At 44.3% G+C, this 26,024-nt stretch overlaps 1 protein-coding gene across 2 annotated transcripts in view; it reads left to right on the forward strand.

Annotated features, from left to right (window-relative positions):
- Nucleotides 1-26,024, forward strand: part of WIPF3 (WAS/WASL interacting protein family member 3) — an 86,285-nt gene that overhangs the window by 26,861 nt on the left and 33,400 nt on the right. For both annotated transcript variants that reach the window (XM_083188959.1, XM_083188958.1), the window contains exon 2: nucleotides 23,946-24,070. In XM_083188959.1, the coding sequence (XP_083045085.1) occupies nucleotides 23,975-24,070 (96 nt within the window). In that variant the 5' untranslated portion in view covers nucleotides 23,946-23,974. The remainder of the gene's footprint in view (nucleotides 1-23,945; nucleotides 24,071-26,024) is intronic.

Raw genomic sequence — 26,024 nt, forward strand, 5'->3', positions numbered from 1 at the left:
CACTTATGTGCCTATCATCGCGATTAATCACAGTTAATCGCAAAAATTTAATGCTATTAAAAATTTGAATCGTTGCCCACCACTAGTTATTACACAACTTAATGTTTTTCCCATGTGTTAGCACACTAGCGTATGTACTGGTAAAAGTGCAACGTGTGTGAAGTGTAAGGAAAACCATTAAAGGTTGCATCTATAACTTGTGTACAAACGAAGAAAACGAATGGGACCTTCTCACAGGGGATGCTAAAGGGTTCTGAGCAATGCTAGATCGCTCAGCACACAGCAATGTGTCAGCACTGTGGGGTCGATTTATTAAGCTCGGTGAAGTGATAAAGTGTCTAGTTTTTATCACCGACCAATCAGTTCCTACCTGTCATTTCTCAAACCAAGCCTGTAACTTCACAGTTATACCCCTTTCAGACAGAAAACTAAATTACCGGGTGAAGCAGTTCTACCCGGTAATTTCGTGAATAACACAGGTCCTTTTTCTATGTGAAAGGGTACACCCATGTCGTAAATCCCGTGTATCTGACCCTGGAATTGACCAGGGTCGAGGACACGGGATTTATGACCCGTGTTCACCCATTCACACAGAAGAAATTTTCAGCCCGGTAATTTGTTCTTCTGTGTGAAGGGGGGTCAGGCTGCTCCTGCCAAAATGACATGGCATTTGAAATGTCATTTATTTGCTGGGATTTTCAGACTTTTTCTGTCTGAAAGGGGTATTAGAAGCTGATTGGCTAGCATGCTGGATATTAATCAAAGGTTCAGTGTGAACAGCCATTCACAGCGTTTTCTGTGTCACCGGCGAATAACGTTCGCCGGTGACACGGGATCGGAGGTGATTGGTGCTGTAAAGTACAGCACCAATCACCGCGGGGTGTAAGGGTGACACTGGTGTCACCCCACCTCACCCCGCCCGCCCCCAAAGGCCGTGATTGGTTCGTCGGACCGACGGACCAATCACAGCCATGGAGGGGGGTTTAAACTAACGGTGACTGCACTGCAGACGCCATTCCGGTCTGGAATAGCGTGCAGTGCGGTCACCGTGCCCAGCTGCCGCCATTTACTGACCAGAACCTTGCTCAATACTTACCTGATCACTGCTTGGGATCTTGCTTCATCTTGTGACATCCTGTGCTGTGTTGTGCTGCTGCAGTGTCATCGAGTTAGAGAGAGAGAGATAGAGAGAGAGAGATAGAGAGGCCTAGTGACAGAGAGTGCTATATTTTGTGCTGCTGCAGTGTAATAGAGTTATAGATAGAGAGATAGAGAGATAGTGACAGATTGTGCTATATATTTTTTATATAACTGACTGCTGCCCCCCCTTTTGTGCTGATCAGTATAAATTAACTGATCAGCAACTTTTTGGGGGCGCAGGTTTTTTTTTATATATACTGTATATATACCTGTCAGTGCTGCTGCTGCAGTGTCATAGAGTGATAGATAGTGATAGATAGTGAGAGATAGAGAGAGATAGTGACAGAGAGTGATAGAGACTGCTATATTTTGTGTCTGCTGCCCCCCTTTTGTGCACCCCCAGCAACTTTTTGGGGGTGCAGGGGTTATTTTTCATATATATAACTGTCAGTGCTGCTGCTGCAGTGTCATAGAGTGATAGATAGTGAGAGATAGAGAGATAGAGAGAGATAGTGACAGAGAGTGATAGAGAGTGCTAAATTTTGTGTCTGCTGCCCCCGCCTTTTGTGCTGATCACTATATCTGAGGTGATCAGCAACTTTTTGGGGGTGCAGAGTTTTTTTTTTTTTATATATACCTGTCAGTTGCACTGTCAGTTGCACCAAAGGTTGTGCACCTGCTGCCCCTCACTGGTAATCAGTGTCGCATCACTGATCACCTTTTTTTTTTTTGTGGGTGCTGTGGGGTCTTTTTTTAATTTTTTTTTTACACACACTGTGATTTTGTGGGTGTCCTGTGGCCACTGTGCGCTGATCAGTGACGTACATCACTGATCAGCTTTTTCGGCACAGGGTTGATCTATTTTTTTTTTTTTTTTGATCAAATTCCTGTTGCCTTTGAGCGCTGTTCAGTGACGGACGTTACTGACCAACATCTGTGCTCAATTTTTGGCGCAGGACCTTTTTTTTTTTTTTTTAACCCCTTCAATTTTTTTTTTTTTTAACCCCTTCAATTTTTTTTTTTTTTTAACCCCTTCAATTTTTTTTTTTTTGTATAAAGTATTTTTTTTTTCTGCACTACATACACACTACACACTACATACCCCCCGGGTTGAAATAAAGTTTGTACCCCCCCTACACTATACACGTGTTGAAACATTTCACTACCAGTAACACAAAAATAAAAATGGCATCCCAAATGTCATCCCAAATGTCATCCCAGTCATCCAGAAGAATGTATTCAGTGGAGGAGGCATATGCCATGCTTGCCTCTGACTCTGACACAGCCAGTGAGGCAAGCGGGGAATTTGAAGGATTCGTCTTAAGCTCCTCTTCCTCCTCTGGTGATGAGGGACCCCCTCAAAGACGCCCCCGTAGAGCAGCTGAGACCCCCCCCCAATAATTGATCTCGTATGGATCCCACCACCAGACAATTTTGAGCCCCAGGTTCCTGAGTTTTTGGCCATGCCAGGAATCCAATTTGATTCCACAGGTCTCAGAGAAATTGACTTTTTCAAATTATTTTTCTCTGATGATTTTATAAATTTAATGGTGGACCAAACTAATTTATATGCCCAGCAGTTTATTGCTCAAAACCCCACGTCATCATTTGCTAGGTGGACCCCTGTAGATGCAGTAGAGATGATGACGTTTTGGGGTCTGGTGTTTCATATGGGCATAGTAAAAAAGCCACAAATTAGGCAATATTGGAGTACAGATGTTCTGTACAGCACCCCATTTTACCGTATGGCCATGACTCGGGCTCGTTTTGAGGCAATCCATAAATTTATACATTACACCGATAATGCACAGTGCCCACCCAGAGATGATCCCACCTTTGACAGGCTATTCAAAGTCAGGCCGGTCATTGATCATTTCAGTGCCAAATTTGCAGAGCTATACATCCCTGATAAATGTATTAGTATCGACGAGTCCCTTATACATTTTAAAGGAAGGGTTAAATTCCGCCAGTACCTTCCCAGTAAGAGGGCAAGGTATGGCATAAAAATGTATAAGCTGTGTGAAAGCACCACAGGGTACACCCACAAGTTTAGGGTATATGAAGGGAAGGATTCAAGAATTGAACCGCCAGAATGCCCCCCCTCCCTCGTAGGTGTTAGTGGAAAAATTGTCTGGGATTTAATGCACCCCTTCCTGGATAAGGGTTATCACCTCTATGTGGATAACTTTTACACCAGCATCCCCCTGTTTAAGGCCCTTGGTTCAAGAGGTACAGCAGCTTGCGGTACTGTGCGCAAGAACCAAAGAGGCCTCCCCAAAACGCACATTGCCCAAGTACTAAGAAGGGGTGAAAGCAGGGGAATATGCACCGAAAATATGTTGTTGGTCAAATATAAGGACAAGAGGGATGTCCTTATACTGACAACAATTCATGGAGACAGTACCACCTCCATCCCTGTACGAGGTACCAGTACCCACACCTCAAAACCAAATTGTATCCTAGATTACAATAAGTACATGGGCGGAGTGGATCTTTCAGATCAGGTACTGAAGCCGTACAGTGCCCTGCGGAAAACAAATATCTGGTACAAGAAGCTGGCCGTGTATATCATCCAGATGGCACTGTATAACGCTTACGTGCTATTCCGTTCTACCGGCCAGAGGGGGACATTTATGCACTTTCAAGAGGAAGTCATAAAGGGCCTAATATTTGGGAACCAGCAGGCAGAGGGCCCCAGTACTTCTAGTACTGGCCCCCGTATTGTACCAGGGCAGCATTTTCCCAACGAAATCCCCTCCACTGCAAGAAAGGGCAGGACACAAAAAAGGTGCAAAGTTTGCTATAAAAAGGGAATAAGAAAGGAAACTATTTTCCACTGTGAAACTTGCCCCGACAAACCCGGCCTATGTATAAAGGAGTGTTTCAAAATATACCACACATCTATGGATTATTAGGTTCATCATTTCACCGTGCTTCGGGGGTCTTGCTAATGCCACATAGCACCCACCATTCATTCCACCAGAATCTGAGCTGCAAAATCCAAAAATCACTCCTTCCCTTCTGAGTCCTGCCATGCACCCAACTGGTATTTTTTGGTCACATGTGAGGCATTGCCATACTCTGGAGAAATGGGGGCACAGATTTTGGGGTGCTTTGTCTCCTTCATTCCTTGTGAAAATGAAAAATTTTGAGCCAGAAGTACATTTTTGTGTAAAAAAATGTAATTTTTCATTTTCACAGCCCAGTTGTACCAAAATTGGTGAAACCCCTGGGGGTTTGAAATGTACACTCTACCCCTAGATGAATTCCCTGAGGGGTGTAGTTTGCAAAATGGGGTCACTTGTGGGGGGGTTCCACTGTATTGGTAATGCAACATAGCACCCACCATTCATTCCACCAAAATCTGTGCTCCAAAATCCAAAAATCACTCCTTCCCTTCTGAGTCCTGCCATGCACCCAACTGGTATTTTTTGGTCACATGTGAGGCATTGCCGTACTCTGGAGAAATGGGGGCACAGATTTTGGGGTGCTTTGTCTCCTTCATTCCTTGTGAAAATGAAAAATTTTGAGCCAGAAGTACATTTTTGTGTAAACAAATGTAATTTTTCATTTTCACAGCCTAGTTGTACCAAAATTGGTGAAATCCCTGGGGGTTTGAAATGTACACTATACCCCTAGATGAATTCCCTGAGGGGTGTAGTTTGCAAAATGGGGTCACTTGTGGGGGGGTTCCACTGTATTGGTAATGCAACTTAGCACCCACCATTCATTCCACCAAAATCTGTGCTCCAAAAATCCAAAAATCACTCCTTCCCTTCTAAGTCCTGCCATGCACCCAACTGGTATTTTTTGGTCACATGTGAGGCATTGCCGTACTCTGGAGAAATGGGGGCACAGATTTTGGGGTGCTTTGTCTCCTTCATTCCTTGTGAAAATGAAAAATTTTGAGCCAGAAGTACATTTTTGTGTAAAAAAATGTAATTTTTCATTTTCACAGCCCAGTTGTACCAAAATTGGTGAAACCCCTGGGGGTTTGAAATGTACACTATACCCCTAGATGAATTCCCTGAGGGGTGTACTTTGCAAAATGGGGTGACTTGTGGGGGGGTTCCACTGTATTGGTGCTTTGGGAGTCTTGCTAATGCAACATGGCACCCACCATTCATTCCACCAAAATCTGTGCTGCCAAATCCAAAAATCACTCCTTCCCTTCTGAGTCCTGCCATGCGCCCAACTGGTATTTTTTGGTCACATGTGAGGCATTGCCGTACTCGGGAGAAATTGGGGCACAGATTTTGGGGTGCTTTGTCTCCTTCATTCCTTGTGAAAATGAAAAATTTTGAGCCAGAACTGCATTTTTGTGTAAAAAAATGTAATTTTTCATTTTCACTGCCCAGTTGTATCAAAATTGGTGAAACCCCTGGGGGTTTGAAATGTACACTATACCCCTAGATGAATTCCCTGAGGGGTGTACTTTGCAAAATGGGGTGACTTGTGGGGGGGTTCCACTGTATTGGTGCAACATAGCACCCACCATTCATTCCACCAAAATCTGTGCTGCAAAATCCAAAAATCACTCCTTCCCTTCTGAGTCCTGCCATGCACCCAACTGGTATTTTTTGGTCACATGTGAGGCATTGCCGTACTCTGGAGAAATGGGGGCACAGATTTTGGGGTGCTTTGTCTCCTTCATTCCTTGTGAAAATGAAAAATTTTGAGCCAGAAGTACATTTTTGTGTAAAAAAATGTAATTTTTCATTTTCACAGCCCAGTTGTACCAAAATTGGTGAAACCCCTGGGGGTTTGAAATGTACACTATACCCCTAGATGAATTCCCTGAGGGGTGTACTTTGCAAAATGGGGTGACTTGTGGGGGGGTTCCACTGTATTGGTGCTTTGGGAGTCTTGCTAATGCAACATAGCACCCACCATTCATTCCACCAAAATCTGTGCTGCAAAATCCAAAAATCACTCCTTCCCTTCTGAGTCCTGCCATGCGCCCAACTGGTATTTTTTGGTCACATGTGAGGCATTGCCGTACTCGGGAGAAATTGGGGCACAGACTTTGGGGTGCTTTGTCTCCTTCATTCCTTGTGAAAATGAAAAATCTTGAGCCAGAAGTGCATGTTTGTGTAAAAAAATTTAATTTTTCATTTTCACAGCCCAGTTGTACCAAAATTGGTGAAACCCCTGGGGGTTTGAAATGTACACTATACCCCTAGATGAATTCCCTGAGGGGTGTACTTTGCAAAATGGGGTGACTTGTGGGGGGGTTCCACTGTATTGGTGCTTTGGGAGTCTTGCTAATGCAACATGGCACCCACCATTCATTCCACCAAAATCTGTGCTGCCAAATCCAAAAATCACTCCTTCCCTTCTGAGTCCTGCCATGCACCCAACTGGTATTTTTTGGTCACATGTGAGGCATTGCCGTACTCGGGAGAAATTGGGGCACAGATTTTGGGGTGCTTTGTCTCCTTCATTCCTTGTGAAAATGAAAAATTTTGAGCCAGAACTGCATTTTTGTGTAAAAAAATGTAATTTTTCATTTTCACTGCCCAGTTGTATCAAAATTGGTGAAACCCCTGGGGGTTTGAAATGTACACTATACCCCTAGATGAATTCCCTGAGGGGTGTACTTTGCAAAATGGGGTGACTTGTGGGGGGGTTCCACTGTATTGGTGCTTTGGGAGTCTTGCTTATGCAACATGGCACCCACCATTCATTCCACCAAAATCTGTGCTGCCAAATCCAAAAATCACTCCTTCCCTTCTGAGTCCTGCCATGCGCCCAACTGGTATTTTTTGGTCACATGTGAGGCATTGCCGTACTCGGGAGAAATTGGGGCACAGATTTTGGGGTGCTTTGTCTCCTTCATTCCTTGTGAAAATGAAAAATTTTGAGCCAGAACTGCATTTTTGTGTAAAAAAATGTAATTTTTCATTTTCACTGCCCAGTTGTATCAAAATTGGTGAAACCCCTGGGGGTTTGAAATGTACACTATACCCCTAGATGAATTCCCTGAGGGGTGTACTTTGCAAAATGGGGTGACTTGTGGGGGGGTTCCACTGTATTGGTGCAACATAGCACCCACCATTCATTCCACCAAAATCTGTGCTGCAAAATCCAAAAATCACTCCTTCCCTTCTGAGTCCTGCCATGCACCCAACTGGTATTTTTTGGTCACATGTGAGGCATTGCCGTACTCGGGAGAAATTGGGGCACAGATTTTGGGGTGCTTTGTCTCCTTCATTCCTTGTGAAAATGAAAAATTTTGAGCCAGAACTGCATGTTTGTGTAAAAAAATGTAATTTTCCATTTTCACATCCCAGTTGTACCAAAATTGGTGAAACCCCTGGGGGTTTGAAATGTACACTATACCCCTAGATGAATTCCCTGAGGGGTGTAGATTGCAAAATGGGGTGACTTGTGGGGGAGGTTCCTAACTTTTAGCACTTATGGTGCCTAGAAACCTACATGGTGCCTAAAAAAAATCTCATAAAAAGGAAGCTCCAAAATCAAGTAGGTGCTCCTTCTATTATGAAGCCTGTGGTTTGGTCAACGTGCACACTAGGGCCACATATAGGATATTTTTGAAAACAAAAGAATTGGGGGAATCAATTTTTAGTCACATTTCTCTAGTAAAATCTACTGTATTCGTTAGAAAAATTTATTAAAATTGAAACTCTGCAAAAAAAAAGAAATTTTGAAATTTCACCTACACTTTGTTTTAATTCCTGTGAAACACCTAAAGGGTTAACAAACTTCCAAAATGCTGTTTTGAATACTGTGAGGGGTGCAGTTTTTGAAATGGCATCATTTATGGGGGTGTCTCACATACAAGTCCCTCAAAGTCACATCAGAACTGAACTGGTCCCTAAAAAAATCAGTGTTTGAAATTTTCTTGAAAATTTGAGAATTTGCTAGTCATATTTGAAGCCTCCTAGTGTCCAAAAAAATGAAAAGGAGGTTGAAATAATGATTGCAACATAAAGTAGACATATGGTCTTTGTTAGTTATTAACTATTTTGAGTGGTATGATTATTTGTCTCACAAGCAGAAAATGTGACATTTTGCATATTGCTAAATTTTCCATTTTTTCACGATATTTTGGTATTTTTCACAAAAAAACACAGACTGTATCGACCAAAATTTACCACTAACTTGAAGTACAATGTGTCACGAGAAAACAATCTCAAAATCACTGGGATAAGTAAAAGCAAAAAAAAGTTATCCCCACTTAAGTGAGACATGTCAGATTTGAAAAAAAGGGCTCTGTCATGAAGGCACAAACTGGCTCTGTCATGAAGGGGTTAATCTGTAAACATGGACTTTGCAACATAATGTATAGGGCAAATATGATGTATGAATCAGTAAGCATTGCTGAGCTATTCTGGTACAACAATCTGTTTTTTATCTCGCTCTCTCAGTTTGCTTCTTTCTTATCTTCTTTGCATATTATCTGCAATAGGTTGCACTAAGGCCATGCCGTGAGTCTGACTGCCGCAAACCTGCAGCCTTCTCATTTGCCCAAACTGCACTCACTATCCAGAATATTGTGGAGACACGCTGCAACCTGGGGATGCAGTAAAAATCCTGACAGTCAAAATCCCGAATGGTTCAAAATATTGTGAGTGAAGCGAGCTATGCGAGGGGCTGCGGTTCACTTCCAACTGTGTCCATGTTGAAATTCGGGTCAAAAAAACAGTGAAAAAACCCATGTCGACCGAAAGTCATGTTGACTGTTTCACCTGTACATTCTATATGTCTGTATTTTGACCTTGTCGGGATTTTAAATGTCGGGATTTTGACCGTCGGGATTTCATACCAAATCCGCAAGCTGCAATCACAATCCAGAATATTGTGGAGACAGGCTGCTTGTTTAGTTTTGCAGTTATCTCCTCCACAAGGCATTCATTCCGCAAACATGATATACAGGTACAGTCAGTGGCGTAAGTTCGTTACAGTTGCCCGGAGGCAAGATATATATTGGTGCCCCCCCCCCACACACACACACACAACCTTATATAATATAATATGTGTCTGTTCTGAAATATGTTTTTTATACACACACACACACATATATATATATATGTATATATGTATGTATGTAGATATATAGATATAGATAGAGAGAGAACACATATATATTTCAGAACTCAGCTACAGAAGGGATATCATTGGCTTTCAATTAACTGATTTGAACCAGCAGAGGAGGAGAGGTGCCCCCTTGGGAGCAGGAGCCCGGTGGCAGATGACTCCATTGCCTCCCAGAGTTCTGCCCCTGGGAGCAGTCTAGAATTAGCCCTGTAAAGTTACCAAGTGGGAAATGTATCAGACCTTCCAGAAAGGTAAACTTGAGAAATTTATCACAGTGATAGATCGGATTGCAGCTATCTTTTATTTGTTGCACAGTCAGAAGCCAGTGGTTTTCTATGGGTTACTTTTTCACTCTCTGGGATAAATTTACATTGTAACTTAGTAGTTGAGGTTGAAAAAAGACGTATGTCCATCAAGTTCAACCTTTGACCTAGATTTGTCATCCCCTATTTGAACTATATACTTTGTTTTAGCATTGACTAATGCTCCTTTCCCACTGCAGCTCTTAAACGGTAATTTGCCGTATTTTAGCCTTTTTAAACGGGTAGAGCTGCAGTGGAAAAGCTCCAGGTTGCTTTACCCACTGCCGTCACCAGCACCAGGCTGAAAGAGCTGGGGCTGGTATTAAAAATCAGGAAACCCGACAAATAGGGCTTCGCTGATTTTTTAAAACCAGCCCCAGGCTCCAGGTCCGGGGCTGGTTCCCAAAATACAGGGGACAAAATGACTAGGGGTCCCCCGTATTTTAAGAACCAGCCCCAGGCCAAACCAGCCAGCAGGATAATGCCACAGCCGGCATTCATCCCTACTGACCAGTCAGCCTGGCCAGGGGCCCTGGCCTTGCGGCTCCTGATTGGCCGCTAGGCCGCAACCCGGCCAATAGCGGCATTCGGGGGCGGAGCCGCACGATGTAAACAAACACACGTGCGGCTCTTGCTCACAGTCCGTGGGTTTCGTGTTAAGCCGGTGTGTTAAGTCCCGGGGATGCTACATGGAAAGAAGAGGACGTGATCTTCGCCGGAGGACACTTGTAAGTATAGTTTCCTTCCACAGCTACACCTATGGATTGCGTCGGAACTGGACACCGACACCGGAGGAGGATGCCGACACCGGATGCCGACACAGACTGAAGGCTACCTACGGGCTCAAGATAGGTAATTATCAGTATGTGTGGGCTGTGGATGTATTCAACTTTTATTTTTCACGTGTGTCAGTGTGTTTATTTAACTATTTATTTTACTGTGGAACTACAAGTGCCAGTGGGCCCTTTAATGCCCCGCAGGCTGGGAATTGTGGTTCTCCAAGTCCCAGCCTGCGGGGGAGGCTTGCTGGGACTCATAGTTCCACAGTAAAAGACAATAGTTTTTATTCTATTTTTTTACACCATTCCATCAGCTCGATGCCCAGGGGCATCGGGGACAGCACCAGCCTTAAGCCTGGTCAGGTAAGTCCTGGAGGGGGGGGACCCCTTCATTGGGGTCCCCCCCAATGAAGGGGACCTCCATTTTCATCACGCTGGCGTGGAGTTGAGAATAGAAAGTGTGGCGAGCGCAGCGAGCCCGAAGCGTGGCGAGCGGACGCGGATACCTTCACAGGTATCCGTGTCCCCTCGTGGGCTTCACAGGTATCCGTGTCCCCTCGCGGGGCTCGCCACGCTTCGGGCTCGGTGGCTCTCTGTGCTCGCCACACTTTCTATTCTCAACTCCACGCCGACGTGGATAGTGGCGGTATGAAAAGGTCGTAGGACACGTACCGCCGCCCCTCGCGGGCTCGCTGCGCTCGCCAAGCTTCGGGTTGGCGTTGATAGTGGGGGTGGTACAGTGTGAAAAATTACATTTGGGGTGCATTTTACATGATTTTAACACGTCCATGATTTTTGTGAAAAATGGGATCGCATGCGATGCGATTTTTCCCTGTACGATGCCCATCGTGGGAGCCGTGATACTACACATGTACCGATAATTTGACTGTAATCGAGTCATTGCTATCTGTGATATCACTCGGTGCAACAATATGGTGTATGCACTTGCAATGGGGGGCGTGACCTCACAAAGCCATACCCATTTGTGCCATTTTGAGGACGTGACCTCCATTTTCATCACGCTGGTCAGTCCCCAACCTCTCTTGACTTCTGTCACGCTGGGCAGCTCCCAGTCTCTCTCTTGATTCCTGGCGCAAGAAAACATTGTGAAGACTGTTCGGTGACACCATCTGAGGGGGTGACACCAAAATATTAGAGCTTTACGGGTGTCACCCATTGTGGCCTGCGCCCCTACCTGTAAGCGTGACTGATAAAGGGAACACATTTGATTGCTTAAACATTCTCTGTAAAAAGCTGAATAATGTGCTAGTGCTATAAAACAAAGGTTAATGATGCTAGACCAGCTGTCTTTATTGCTTGTGTATTATATGAGTGTGTGTATTGCACTGGTCATAATGTATCTAGTAATATTGTTTCCAGCACCAGTGCAATGTCGGGTACAAAGCATGTCCCATTATAAGCATAGGAATAAAACCTGATCCCCCACCACCAGTAGATGTTTTGCAAGAACAAAAATCTCTGTGTGATCTCCCTGTTACTTTATTTAAGTAAAAAATTGAATTGTGGAAAATATGGGCATAAAACTTAATAGAAAGTGTTAACTCTCTACCCAGTTTATGAGACAATTATAGTGTGTGTGTGTGTGTGTGTATGTGTTGGCGGTGGGATTTGCATCTGTCACTGGGGCAGCAACTGATGAACCCCCCCCCACCCCCCACCCTACTATCCACAACCCAAGCAGCTGATTCCTGCTTTCACTGGTCCTCACTGCCACAATCCCCATTCAGACGGGATTCCGATGGTCGGCATGCCAATGAGTGTAGTAGGAACAGACTTTTATGCTCTTTTATTTATATATATATATATATATATATCATGTTGGTGCTATTGTTTTTATTTCTTAATATTCTTAATATACATTTATGTTCCATGGTAACAGTGCACACTATTGTCTTTAAAAAAAAATGTTTTATTAAATATTTTTTTTTCTTTAAATCCATCAAATATCGGTTCGCACGTGGGACCGATGTTTTGCGTCTGTGCAGGCACATTTCTGTGCATGTGTAGATGCAGGCGGGCACAGTGAACTACATGTTCACCATCCCGCTCGCACCTAGCAGTGCGGCCAGGAAGTGTGGGGCGGCAGCGAGGGGCACAGCCCATGGGAATGACCTGTGTTTCATGGAAAAGCATGGCGTTCCCATGCAAATCAGACAGTTATGCGGATGTCAGCTGCCCGCCTGCTTCCCACACAGGGTGCTCGCAGAGCGGTGATGCCATAGAGGTGTCTCAGATCTGCACGTGCTGGAGAAATCACTCGGTGGTCGCCGACCATCAAATGATTTCTCCTCCACACCCAACGCTGCGAATGGATGATTATGCAAATCATGCATTCGCAGCTGTGTGGGGGGATTGCGGCGTGTGAGGGAGGGGGGGCGCGATTCTCCTGATAATTGGTCACTTTTCATCCAATTTTGGTGATGAATTGGATGAAAAATTACCAAATCGCATGGCTTTAACATCAGGACCCATATGTATCGCATTGGATCCTGACACCTGCTATACTATAGATGAGTGTCCAAGCCTCCTGGCAGGCTTGGTTGGGGATTGCCTACTATACATCATATGCTAAAGGACTGCATATGGTGTATCGGATGCACTCCCTGCCATCCATAACTTCAGGGAGAAGTCGCTTTAGTGTATGGGCACCGTAGCTCTGCTGGCATAGAACCTACTGTAGCTGCATAACTTTTACCTGTGAAAGTATAAGGGGGTTAATCTGGTTCACTTGCAAAGGCACAATCACTCTCTAATGGAAAAACCATATGCACTGCAGGGGGGGGGGGGGGGGGGGGGAGATGTAACATGTGCAGAGAGAGTTAGATTTGGGCCTGCACAGAAACAAAACACCCAAATGTAACTCTCTCTGCACATGTTACATCAGCCCCACCTGCAGTGCACATGGTTTTATCCATTAGAGAGTGATTGTGCCTTTGCGAGTGAACCAGAATAACCCCCTAAGTTTGGAATTTTATTGGTACTGATGCTTTTATTATAGTAGATTTCTGGGCCCTGTGATAAATATCCCCAAACCCTTCCAGAGGCACCGAGCCTGAAGAATGGCAAGCGCAGCGTTACATTACGGCGTCCATGTCGACTGTGTCGAAATTCGGGTAAAAAAAAGTGAAAAACCCCATGTTGGCCTTTTTGACAGTTGACCATCCCCATGTCAACCTAATGCTTGTGTCGACCTTCAGACATGTCGACCTTCAGTGGTCAACCTAATGCATGTTGACCTTCCTCTTGTCGACCCTATGACCCATACCCATAAGTAGATGGAAATGGTGCTGAAACATGAACAGATATCACACGCAAGGTTCCTGCAACATACATGCCAGTCTTTGGACTTTGCAATCACTTTTCATGAAGTCATTAGATATGATTTGTAGACTTTTTCTTTATTATGTTTTTTGGGCAACACATTTATTTTAAGTTGTTTTGCCTTAAAAGTCTTCTTTCTGGAAACCAATAATGAGCATTGTTTATGGACCACAGTGATAAGCAAAACTATATTACAGTTCTTCCCATTGCATAGCTACATAGTAGGTGAGGCTGAATAAAGAGTTGCGTCTATCTAGTTTAACTTATGTTTAAAATATCAGAACATACTATACAACAAGGCATAGGTGCCGATTCTGTGGGTGCTTAAGGGCGCGAGCACCCACGGAAATTGATGAGCACCCACGGGCCCGAGTCCCGCTGCTGGCCCGCCATATTAACTTGCTAGTTTGCGGCCACCTGGGAAACAGTATGCCGGGAAGAGAGTATTCTGTCCGCGGAGTACCTGCATTGTGGGGGCATTTATGTATTTGGAACTCTGTTGCCGTAATTTGAATATTGGAGACAACTGTGCTCCGTAATATAAATTGGTATTATTTTGTGGCCACACCCCTTCCCCATGAAGCCACTCCTCTATATTTTTGGCTTGAGCACCCACCAGCAAAAACATAAATCGGCACCTATGCAACAAGGGATAAACTATTATTAAGACAGATTATGTTACTTATTCGTACCCATGGATGTTTTTACCAATAAATGTTTATCCAACCTTATTTTAAACATATTTATAGTGTCTGCCGACACCACTTCTCCAGGAAGAGAGTTCCAAAGTTTGACTGCTCTGACTGTAAAGAATTTTTTTCTTCTAATCTAAACTCGTGCCCTCGCTTCCTTCCTTTCTAGCAGAAAAAAGGATGTTTGACAGTTCTTATATTGGCCCCTAATATATTTATACATGTTGAGCATGTCCCCCCTTAAAGGTCTCTTCTCTAGTAGTGTAAATAGTCCCAAATTGCTTAATCTTTCCTCGTAGCTTAAATTCTCCATTCCCCTAATAAGCTTTGTTGCTCTTCTTTGGATTTTTTCTAATTCTATGATGTCCTTTTTATAGTGTGGGGCCCAGAATTGTACTCCGTATTCAAGTTGCAGTCTAACCAATGATTTGTGCAGAGGCATAATTACTTTTGAGTCCCTAGTTTCCATGCCCCTTTTAATAAATGTTAGAATTTTGTTGTCCTTTTTTGTTGCTATACAGTATTACATTGAGCACTACACCCCAGTTTGATGTCTATTTGGACTCCTAGATCCTTTATGAGTACTGAATTACCCAATTCATCCCTACTTAGGTTATAACTAGCACACTGGTTATGTCTCCCAAGGTGCATAACCTTACATTTGTCCACATTGAACCTCAGCTTCCACTTTTTTGCCCACTCATCTAGATTGTCAAGATCATTTTGAAGCGTGGTGACATCTTCTGATGATTTAATAACTCTGCTCAGTTTTGTATTGTCCGCAAAGATGGATACATTGCTGAGTAATCCCATCCCAATATCGTTAATAAAAATGTTAAATAAAGTGGGTCCTAGAACCGAACCCTGTGGCACTCCACTTAGTACTGGTATTGCACTACTCTAAAATCTTATATTAATCCAAAATCTAGTGTGAAGACATTGTGATTGCATCCTGTACATTTATTTGCATAAACATGTTAAAAAATCAGACACAGATAGCTTTATTTTCACTTTTGCTTTCATGTTCATATCTGTCAACAAGCCTGCTCTCTGTGATAAGTGCAGATATCCTGTGTGCCTCACTGTTTATCTTTCAGCCAATGCTGGAACACTGGGATATCCTCCGGTCCCAAACCAGAGGGAGGCTTCCCCTTCCCTATATCCCGGCCAGCTCAAACCATTTTCTTTCTCTTTGGTGCTCAGGAAAGGCACATTGGGAGCAGGGCTTTTTAGCCCTGAATTAACTTATTTTCACAGAGCAGCTTCCAGCACTGCAGCACTGGTTCTATATAGCTGCTCTACCTTTCATACTGCCACCGGGTGCCCGTTCTTCACATTCAGCCACCCCAGCACCTCCTAGGCACCGTGAACAGCCGCACATAGGTCAAAGGTTTTGTGGCCACCCGTTTGTGGGTGACTGATTAAGCGGCAATGACTGGCGGATTCGGGGGGTCTGCACCACTGGTCCTTGCAGCCAGGGCTCAGATCATTCTGAGCCACCACTAGACCACCAGGGATGTATCTTTGCAGGAAGAGGTCCCAGTGTAGGGTGCTCCAATGGGGCAGGAGTTGATTCCCATAGCTCCTCCCCCAAACCCTTGTAGTCAGATCCCTTTATGGCAGGGCTGGGCAACACCGGCCCTCCAGATGTTGATGAACTACACATCCCAGCATGCCTTGCATCAGTTTCAGCATGGCCACATAGCAAAACTAATGCAAAGCATCCTGGGATGTGTAGTTCATTAACATCTGGAGGGCCGGTTTTGCCAAGCCCTGCTTTATGGGGTTGGCTGCCTCAGGGTCGGTTCTCCTCCCTCTCTCCTCGAGGCAGCAGCATTGCCTTTATTTATTTATTAACAGTTGCTTATATAGCGCAGCATGTTCCGTTGCACTTTACAAAAGGAGACAGTGATACAACAAACAGGGTATTTACAGACAGTCAAAAGGTAGTAGGGCCCTGCTCTCAAGCTTACAATCTATAGGGAAATAGGCATTGATACATAAGGATAGATACTGTAATCTTTATTGCATTAATTCCACCAGAATGCAAAGGTTCCTTGTGTGCTGTAAAATATGGTGACCCAGCAGTTTGGGCATGGGTCAGGAGGATTGAAAATGTGAAAAAGAAGGAGTGGATATGTGTGTACTGTACAGTGGGGATGTGATTAGATAGGAACAATATATGAAGGTTAAGTGGCTGGTTCTGGAATTTGATAAGCTTGCCTGAAGAGATGAGTTTTCAGGGAACGCTTATAGGTTTGAAGACTGGAGGAGAGTCTTATTGTGCTTGGGAGGGCATTCCACAGAGTGAGTGCAGCCCAAACAATCCTGTAATCGGGAATGGGAGTGAGTAATGAGTGTGGATGAGAGACGCAGATCTTTTGAGGAGCGAAGCGGTCGGGTTGGAAGATATTTTGACATAAGGGAAGAGATGTATGTTCGTAGAGTTTGGTTTATGGCTTTTTGTGTAAGTAAAAGAATTTTGTATTGAATACGGTAGAATACAGGTAACCAATGAAGTGACAGACTGAATAGCTTTGCAGACGATGAATGTCTGGCTAGGAAGATTAGCCTCGCAGCTGCAATCATGATGGACTGTAGTGGTGAGAGTCTGTATTGGGGAAGGCCAACAAGGAGACTATTGCAATAATCAATGCGTGAGATGATAAGAGCATGGATTACAGTTTTTGCAGTGTCTTGTGTAAGGTAAGGGCAAATTTTGATTATGCTTTTTAGGTGCATGGCATGAATTCGAGACAGATTGAATGTGGGCAAGAAAGGAAAGTTCAGAGTCAAGGATAACACCTAGGCAGCGAGCTTGAGAGGTAGGAGTGATTGTCATCTTCTCAACAGCAAAAGAGATATCCGGTTGGTAACTACTATTTATTGGCGGAAATATAATGAATTCTGTTTTTTAAATATTAAGTTTGAGGTGGCAAGATGACATCCAGGATGGAACAGCAGAAAGGCATTCAGAGACACTGGTCAATAATGATGGGGAAAGGTTCGGGGAGGATAGGTAGAGCTGAGTATTATCCGCATACAGATGATACTGAAATCCAAAAGAGCTGATGAGTTTGCCAAGACATGAGGTATAGATTGAGAAAAGCAGAGGAATTAAAACTGAACCCTGAGATACTCCTACTGAAAGAAGTAGCGAAGAGGAGGTAGAATCAGAGAAACGAACACTAAAGAAACGATTAGATAGGTAGGATGAGAACCAAGAGAGGGCTGTGTCTTTAAGACCTAGGGATTGTAGTGTTTGTATGAGAAGTTTGTGGTCAACAGTGTCAAAAGCAGCAGAGAGATCGAGAATAATTAGTAGTGAATAGTGGCCTTTAGATTTAGCAGTGACCAGATCATTCACAACTTTAGTCGTGAATTTAAGTTGTGCGAGTTAAGAAAGTGTGTGAGGCGAGTGTAGGCAAGTCTCTCAAGTTGTTTGGAGGTACAGGGAAGTTGATGGGATGGGATGTTTTTTTCAGAATCTGAGTAATAACTGCATGTTTGAACAATGAAGGAAAGACACCAGTAGAGAAAGAGAGGTTACAGCTTTTAGTTTAGGTTGGGAGTAGCAAAGAAGACAGAGGGCCTTATTTTGGTTTATTCTTTCTGACAAAATCCTTCTTAGATGGGCAAAACCATGTGCACTGCAGGTGGGGCAGATGTAACATGTGCAGAGAGAATTAGATTTGGGTGGGGTTTTACTTCAAAGTGAGATCTATATTGCAGTTTAAAAATAAAGCAGTCAGTATTTCCCTGCACAGAAACAAAATTACTCACCCAAATCTAATTCTCTCTGCACATGTTACATCTGCCCCCCCTGCAGTGCACATGGTTTTGTCCATCTAAGAAGGATTTTGTCAGAAAGAATGAACCAAAATAAGGCCCAGAGTTTTACTTATTTGTGAGGGTATAGGGTCAAGAGGAGAGGTAGTAGATTGGGAGGAAGAGAAACGTGGAGATACTTCATCTTTATTAATCTTGATCTTTATTGTCTGATCAAATGAAGTAAATGCATCAGAGGGCCCAGGTAGGGAATTGAGTAGATCACCAACTGAGTTGGAGCATATCAATTCATCTCTGATCTTGTCAATGTTATCTCTGAAGTAGGAAGCAAGTTCTTGTGCATGGATAGTAGCTGGTGGCTTGGGTGAGGGAGGGTTGCCATAAGGCTGCAGGAGGTCACACAGCCTCCACTGCAGCTGTACAGCCTCAGAAGTTGGTCAGGGGGAAGAAGAGGGGAGAAGTTCCCACAACGCCTATACCAGTACTGTCCTTTTTTTTTTTTTTTTACACTACAATATAGATATTAGTTTGCAGTAAAAACCCAACCCAAATCTTACTCTGTCTGCACATGTTACATCTGCCCCTGCAGTAAACTTGGTTTTGACCATTAGAGAGAATTTGCTTTTGCGGGTGAATCAGAATCAGGCCCCATGGAGTCCTGAAATGGGCACACTATTCCACATGAATAGAATGTCCTATACAGTGGCATTTTTATACCCCCTTTCTTACCGCACAAATAACCCAGGTCCGACCAGAGTTGTTGCCGGGTCGATCCAGGTCATTGTGCGGTGTGAAAGGGCCTTTTGAAAAATCTTGGGTCCAGCAACCCACAATCCGACCTGGGTTTAAAGAAGGGCTTAACCCTGAGAGCGACCCTGGTCCCGTTCACACTACAGGGAGGCGGCAGTTTCAAGACTGTCAATCTAGCCAGTGTCGACCTGAAGTTTGTGTCAACCTACAAACCATGTCGACCTTAGCCATGTTGACCTTCTATTGTAGACCAAAGCCTAATATTGGTCGACCCTATGACCCATAGGCGCTACTGAGTATTTCCTCTCCCTTTGCAGCCAGGCATGACCTGCCTTCCTTGTTGCTTTGTTACATTGGAGACTGTACAGAGATTACTGTGAATAATCCTGTTATTGCTGTTAAATGGCTTTTTACTGCTTTTTAAATACAGCTTTAATGTGATAGTGTGAAACCATGACACAATATAAGTGAGCCGACGCGCTTTTAAGAGTTACATAATCAGATGTTTGCAACACAAGATAAATGACAGGTAATTGTAGCAACATTTAATTTCTCCTAATTACAACCAACAGCATGGTAATTTACATTAAACATGTTCTGACATTACTTGCATCCTGTATGTGGATTCGTACATTGATGTTCTAATTACAGGTTTTGTTATTTAAATTAGTATAAATCCCTCTTTAAGAAAGTAACAAGATTACTATAATACTTATATTATAATAGTTAATCTTCTCTTTTGCAAGCAGTAATTTTACTTTCTCTGTAAAGCAGGGTTGCTACCCTCCCGGAATGGCAGGGAGGCTCCCGAAAATCGGTTCCCCCTCTCGGCCCCTCGGAGAGGTGGGCAACCCTCCCAGATACCGTCCCCCCTCCCCCACATCACCCCCCCCCCCCCCCCCGTGGCAGCATTAATTTTCTGCGATTTGCAGCTTTCCGGGGAGGAAGCGGGCTAAAGATGTGAGTCACGTCATTTAGCCCCGTCCCCTCCTCGAAGAATTGTGGGATTTGCAGTACTGGGGGACAGGGCTTGATGATGTCTACTTCTCCCGAAGCGGAGACTTTAAAAGTTGGCAACCCTGCTGTAAAAGTGCATACACATGGAACCGACATACATCATTCACAAGTGTATCAAATTGTTCATCGTGCATACACACTAAATGATTTTATACACTTCACAAAAGATTAATCCATCGTTAACGATCGGCGGGTATGCGCATCTTTAACGATGCACAAAACGATTTGAATGATTTTTCGTTCCCATCGATTAGGAATGCCCACATTGTCCTTCAAACTGTTCCATGTGTACGGGGCTTAAGTGTATTATTTGCTTGAACAAATATATATTCTGGAAACTGACAGTGCTGGCACGCTTTGTCATGTTGTTCCACCTCATGGTTAAATACAGATACAAGATACATTATTGTAATATTGTTGACTGGTATAAGACTTTCTGGTAAGGCGAATAATTGTGCTCATCTTGTGTCTGCTGTAGAAAAAAGTTATTCATCGGGTCTAAAGGGGTGTACACACAGTGCAAAAATTGCCTAGAATTGTAGCCAAAATCAAACCGTTTTAAACATTCAGGCAATACCGATGCACAGTCCTGCTAAAGGGGTGTACACGCGGGCAGGCTGCTGGCTTGGTTCACTGAGTGATTTTGACTGTGTGTATTTGACCATAGGCCAAATATACACAAACATGCGGCTACTCAAAATGTACTTGCCTGCACTGTCTATATTGTCGGAGATAGTGGGGCTGCGCATCCCTACTGCCCGCAGTGTACACACAAGGCAGTTCTGGCTCACTTACCAGGCAATTTTGACGATCTAGTCTAAATCGTGGGGGCGCTGACGTCATGTGATGTCAGCTCCCCCACCCCTTTTTGGCCGAACAGCGACGGGCATAAAAATCAGTATAAATGCACTTTTATTTCCGAAGGGGAGAGAAATCATTTGATGGTTAGCGATCATCAAATGAATTCTTTCCCCGTTGGCTGCATGCGAAGGGATGTATACACATACACATTCCCTCACATGGTACAGAGGGGATTCAGTGGCGGGAGGAAGGGGGGGGCATTAGGCCAGGAAGCAGGCTGCGTTAACCCGCTTACTAAGCAGCGACCGAGCACTGCTTAGCGAGTGAATCTGAATCGAGCCCATAGTTCAAAATCAGCCACTGGAAAAAATCTCACCATGTGTACATGCCTTGAAGCCGCCAAGACACATGGTGATTAAAATGAGCGAAATTAGCCTTTATGAGCGATATCATTTATGTCGTCACCCACCGGCATCGGCACTTGCTCCGGGTCCCTGCAGCCGCCGATATTGCTGGCTGCGGGGATCTCTAGGTGTGTACGCACCTTTAGGTCATGGAATGAACAGATTTACTGCTAGGTCACCCAGAACTAACCTGGAATAAAGACTCTGCATGTTCCTGACTTGTTGCTATAGCAGCAGTATTATATGATAACAGCAGCCTTATCTTGGTAAATACTTGTCCTGTTGCTATTTATGTAATAACAGTATTTTCCTATGCGTGTGTAGTGCTGTCTGTCCTCTGAAACTGTATACTGTATGGTAGAACAACTGTGTTCATGTTATAGACAGGTGTGGAAGACAACACTAGTGAATTGTACATTGTATACAAGCACACTGCTAGAACACATGCAGTCCAGTGAAAGTGATAGAGCACAGTTTTCTTAGAGAACTCTGGGGGAGGGGGTCAGTGGCAAGTGTGCTGTAATGTGAGCTATTTAACAGTACAACGAGCCCCGATTTGTATGAAATCACAAAATAGAGAAAAAGCATGTTTATCGATGGTATCTGCAAACATCGTATGGTGATGGAAAATCAATCGGATGTCTTAAAAACAGATATGTGCACCTTTACTGCTTATCGTTTTCATTTATTATTTTGTGTACATACCTGCAGCAGCTGCTGGGGGTCTGGGCTGGACACGGGGAATCTTGCATATGCACATATTAGTGGCCAGCAGGTAAGACACGGCACATTTGTACTAGGCTGATTCGCTGCAGGGTCTGACTGGGATCACCAGAGGGCAGAGTTTCACTCCCCCACTCCGGCGGCCAGTGCTTAAAGTGGTCATGGTGAGGTGGTGGAACTCACTTCTCCCGCCTCTCTCCACCCCCCCATGTGCCACAGTTCAGTGCCCCCCCCCCCCCCCCTGCAAGCTTTAAACACACACACCCATGAAAAGAATAATGCAGACCACATAATACCTCCCTTTATTCAAATTATGCCCCACAGTGCAAAACAACCCAACACCATAAGGAAATGGAACAGTGTCTGGCAAATATTTAGGACATGGCATTGTGGGACAGGGGTTTATGCACACTGTAATGCACATTACACATTATGCCACACACCATAATGCCCATTACATATTATGCAACATAAGTGCTGCTTACCTACATGCTCATTGCTAGGGTTTTCTTGCTGGATGCCAGGGGCTACTTGCCCTTTGACAGGGGTAACAAGCACGGTGCAAAGGGTTATATGCACAGTACCAGGGGTTACATGCTCTCCATCCCAATTGGAATTGTAATGCTGCTTATGCATAATGTCCCCCGTAGTGCCATACACATAATGCCCCCATAGGGCCATATACATAATACCCCCAGTAGTACCATATACAGCATGAAACCCATAGAGCCATATGCAGAATGCCACCCATAGAGCCATCTGCAGAAACAGAATACCCCCATAGTGCCATATATATAATGCCCCGCAGAGTGCCATATACATAATGCCTACCATAGTTCCTTATGTAGAATTCTCAATGTAGTGCCATATGCAGAATGCCCCCACATAGACCCATATACCGAATTCCCTCAGTAGTACAATATACAGAATGCCTCTTATAGTACCAAAATTCACATTGTGATGGTATTGCTTCCTTCCTCACCTTGATAAGAGCAATAGTGGCTCTTCCTGAAACGGCATGCTACCAACCCCAAACGTCATCTTCCTGTCAGTCAAACTGCGGCTCCATTGCGTTTACAATCCACACACAATTTCAGTTGCTAATTCCCTTTGAGCATGCGCTATGCGTACGGTCATTAGATAACTGCTCAATTTGCAAATTCTCTTATTAGAAGTCAAGTGGTCAATGCTACCATTATCCCCCACCACAGCTCCATTCCTTTCAAACCCAAGATATTGGTCAAATAGACATTTATTATTTTCTACTTTTAATACAGTATGTCTATTCCTGCTTCCCAAAAGAAGTGGCGGAGATGCTGCAGGTGCCTGGCTTATAGGGCCTACACACATAGCGACTAGGTTGCTTAGAATTAACCCTACATCGCTGTGTGTGTAGGGGCCAGCGATAGCTGTGCGCAGCACTATTGCCGTTAGAATAAAGAATGAGCAGGGACCATAGATATAGTCATCGCCAGTGTTCTGTCACCGGAGAACACTGGCGCTGACAGCTGGCTCAGAACACAGCGCTGACAGCTCGCGCTGTGTGTGCTGAGCGACAGCGCTGTAGCTAGCTGACATAGCGTAGCTAGGAAGCCCTACACACATCGACATGTGTGTAGGGCTCATTACAATCAGCACATTGGCATTGAGTGTAAGGGTTTCGATTACAAGTTTGTATTTTTTTTAAGTTACCGGAATATGCTAAGAAAGTTTAAACCAACAAATACATAAAATGACAATTTTGGTTCCTTGAACTAGATACAGCAGTGCTTGTCTGATCACACACAGCAGTATCAGCAGCAATATCACATCTAGCAAGGGATTCACTCCAAGACCTCACAGAGGGCCAGTAGTGACCCATGCAGTCACAAATAGTACAGCTGCTTATCCTGGCACCCAACGTTCAAATGTTGTTGGACTTGGCAAACAACGTTCAAATGTTGTTGGACTTGGCAAAACGATTGTGCCCACTAATCCTAGGGCTCAGTATTCTGGCCTAGTGTAATGAATGTCCTGTGTGTGTGGCCACCATAAGGTCAGAAGGAGCTGCCAGTAGTGGCACCAGACTATACCCACTGTATGTTGTGATCTTAGTTTAGTTGCATGGACATTATGTACTAATTTTGGTCTTTTGTTACCTTCCAGGGCTGAGAAGTAGTTAGGAGAAAGCAGTCATGCCACCGCCACCTCCTCCTCCACCACCACCTCCGCCGCCGCCACCTGCACCAGGTAGGCCACCTGCAGCACCTCCACCACCTGCATTTTCTCAGGTATGCTTTTCTCAGGTTACTCCTCAAGACCCAGATTACACCTTCTTGTATCTGCGTGCTGGTACTACAGGGCAAAAGATCCCAGCACTAACCATGTGCACACAAAATGACAGCAAAGCAGTGGTGTAACAATAGCCCCGCAGACCCCTTTGGCGTGGGGAGGTGCTGAGTAGGTGCGGGCACCAGGGGTCTGCGGAGCTATCGATGCTGTGCACTGCCCTGCTGCCGTACTCCGCTAGTGCTGCTTGCCGTTGCTGGGTGTTCGGCCGGGATCTGCACATTTGCTAGTCTGCGGTCCCGGCTCTCCTCTTAGATGGCTTCTGCAGTGCTAATGGAAAAAAGAAACTCACACAAAATGTCGGCCTCCTTAACAGCAGACATTTGGGGGTGGACATTTTGTGTGAGTTTTTTTTTTGGTAAATATGTGCAGTAGGCTTAGTGAAACTGCAATATGTAACCTGCAGTGTCTGGTAACAGGTGGGTGGGTGTGGAAAACATACAGTCACACTCTGGGGATAAACTGCAATATATACAATAAATGCATAGATTGTGCTAATAAGCCAGGGGCTCAGTACTGTCCCATAGATCTCTATGGGGCCTATGATATGGGGTATCTCAGCGAACTATGCTGTTCAGTGCCTGTCTTCAATGGTCTACAACCCACTTCAATGGCAATTGCTTATTTTTGTTCTCTGGTGAATTCCCAGCTGGAGGGGGATCTTTCAAAAGCTCCTTCCTTACCTACTTGTACAGCTAATGCATCATGCATGCTCAGTAACCTAGGTAGGTTCAAAACTGACAGTATCATACCTCCCAACATGGCCCTCTCCAATAGGGACACAATAATCTGTTCCTGGACTTCCCTCTTTTTTTTTTTTTTTTCTCAATAATTTTTTATTGAAGAACTGTACAGTACATAAACAATAAGGTCTGTAATACAATTTGTGAAAAAGTCATTTTTGTAATTGTTACACATGGGATATAAAATAAATTAATAAAATAAATTTCAAATATAAATAACGTGTTGATTAATGCTTACACAATACAGACATGGGGGGAGATTCTCTAAGAATCTCCGCCCCCCTTCGCCGCCCATCGCATATTTAATTATCGCATATGCTGTAACATATGCGATAATTAAGGCAAAGGACAGCTCTTGCGTTAAGAGCTGTCCTTTGCGGTGAGAGTCGCCGGGTCCCAGCAGGTCCCGGCGGCTCTCCCCTCCCTCCCACACCCGGTGCTGCTGCTGCTGCGCCGGGCTCTCCTCCTCCCTGCACCCGGAAGAGGATCAGTGCAGGGAGGAGGTCACAGGTCCAGGCAGCACTGCGCTGTGCTGCCCGGACACAGGTGAGGGGGCGATGCGGGGCGGCGGGGGGTCGGCGCGGGGCGGCGGAGGGTTGCGATAGAAGCCCATTGGCTTCTATGGGGCATCGCCAGATTTGTCAGTGGGTCATTTCACCTAAGTCTTTAAACAAAAAACAGTCATATGCACACTTAGAGGTATTTTCCAACAGGTAATTGAGGGTTCTGTTAAAAGGGGGGTGTATTATGCTACAATAGCATTAGATTATACCAGGACGTTAGCTGTACAGCGTTCTAAGATTAGTTTTTGTGGATTCTGGCAGGGACTTTACATGTGGTAACCAAATTGCGAAAAACCTTTTAGCCTTCGCATCCTTATTTAGTGACATCTCAAGCAAGTCCATCTGGAAAAGATGTGATATCCGGGGTGTCAGTAAAGATATAGACAGTGTGTTGGATTTTATCCATTGAGATAAAATGGTTTTTCGCGTTGAAGCGGCTATTTTTGATAAAAATATTCTTTGCCCTGCTGATTGGCGAATTGTGGTAGGGGTCGGATATATATCCCATAATGCCCATTCAGGGGTGGCATTGAATGTAATATTATATTGTGATTTGACAAAGGTACATACTGTGTCCCAGAAGATTTTCA

The sequence above is a fragment of the Crinia signifera genome, chromosome 5 (assembly GCF_055691185.1).
Source record: "Crinia signifera chromosome 5, ASM5569118v1, whole genome shotgun sequence".
NCBI classification, from domain to species: Eukaryota; Metazoa; Chordata; class Amphibia; order Anura; family Myobatrachidae; genus Crinia; species Crinia signifera.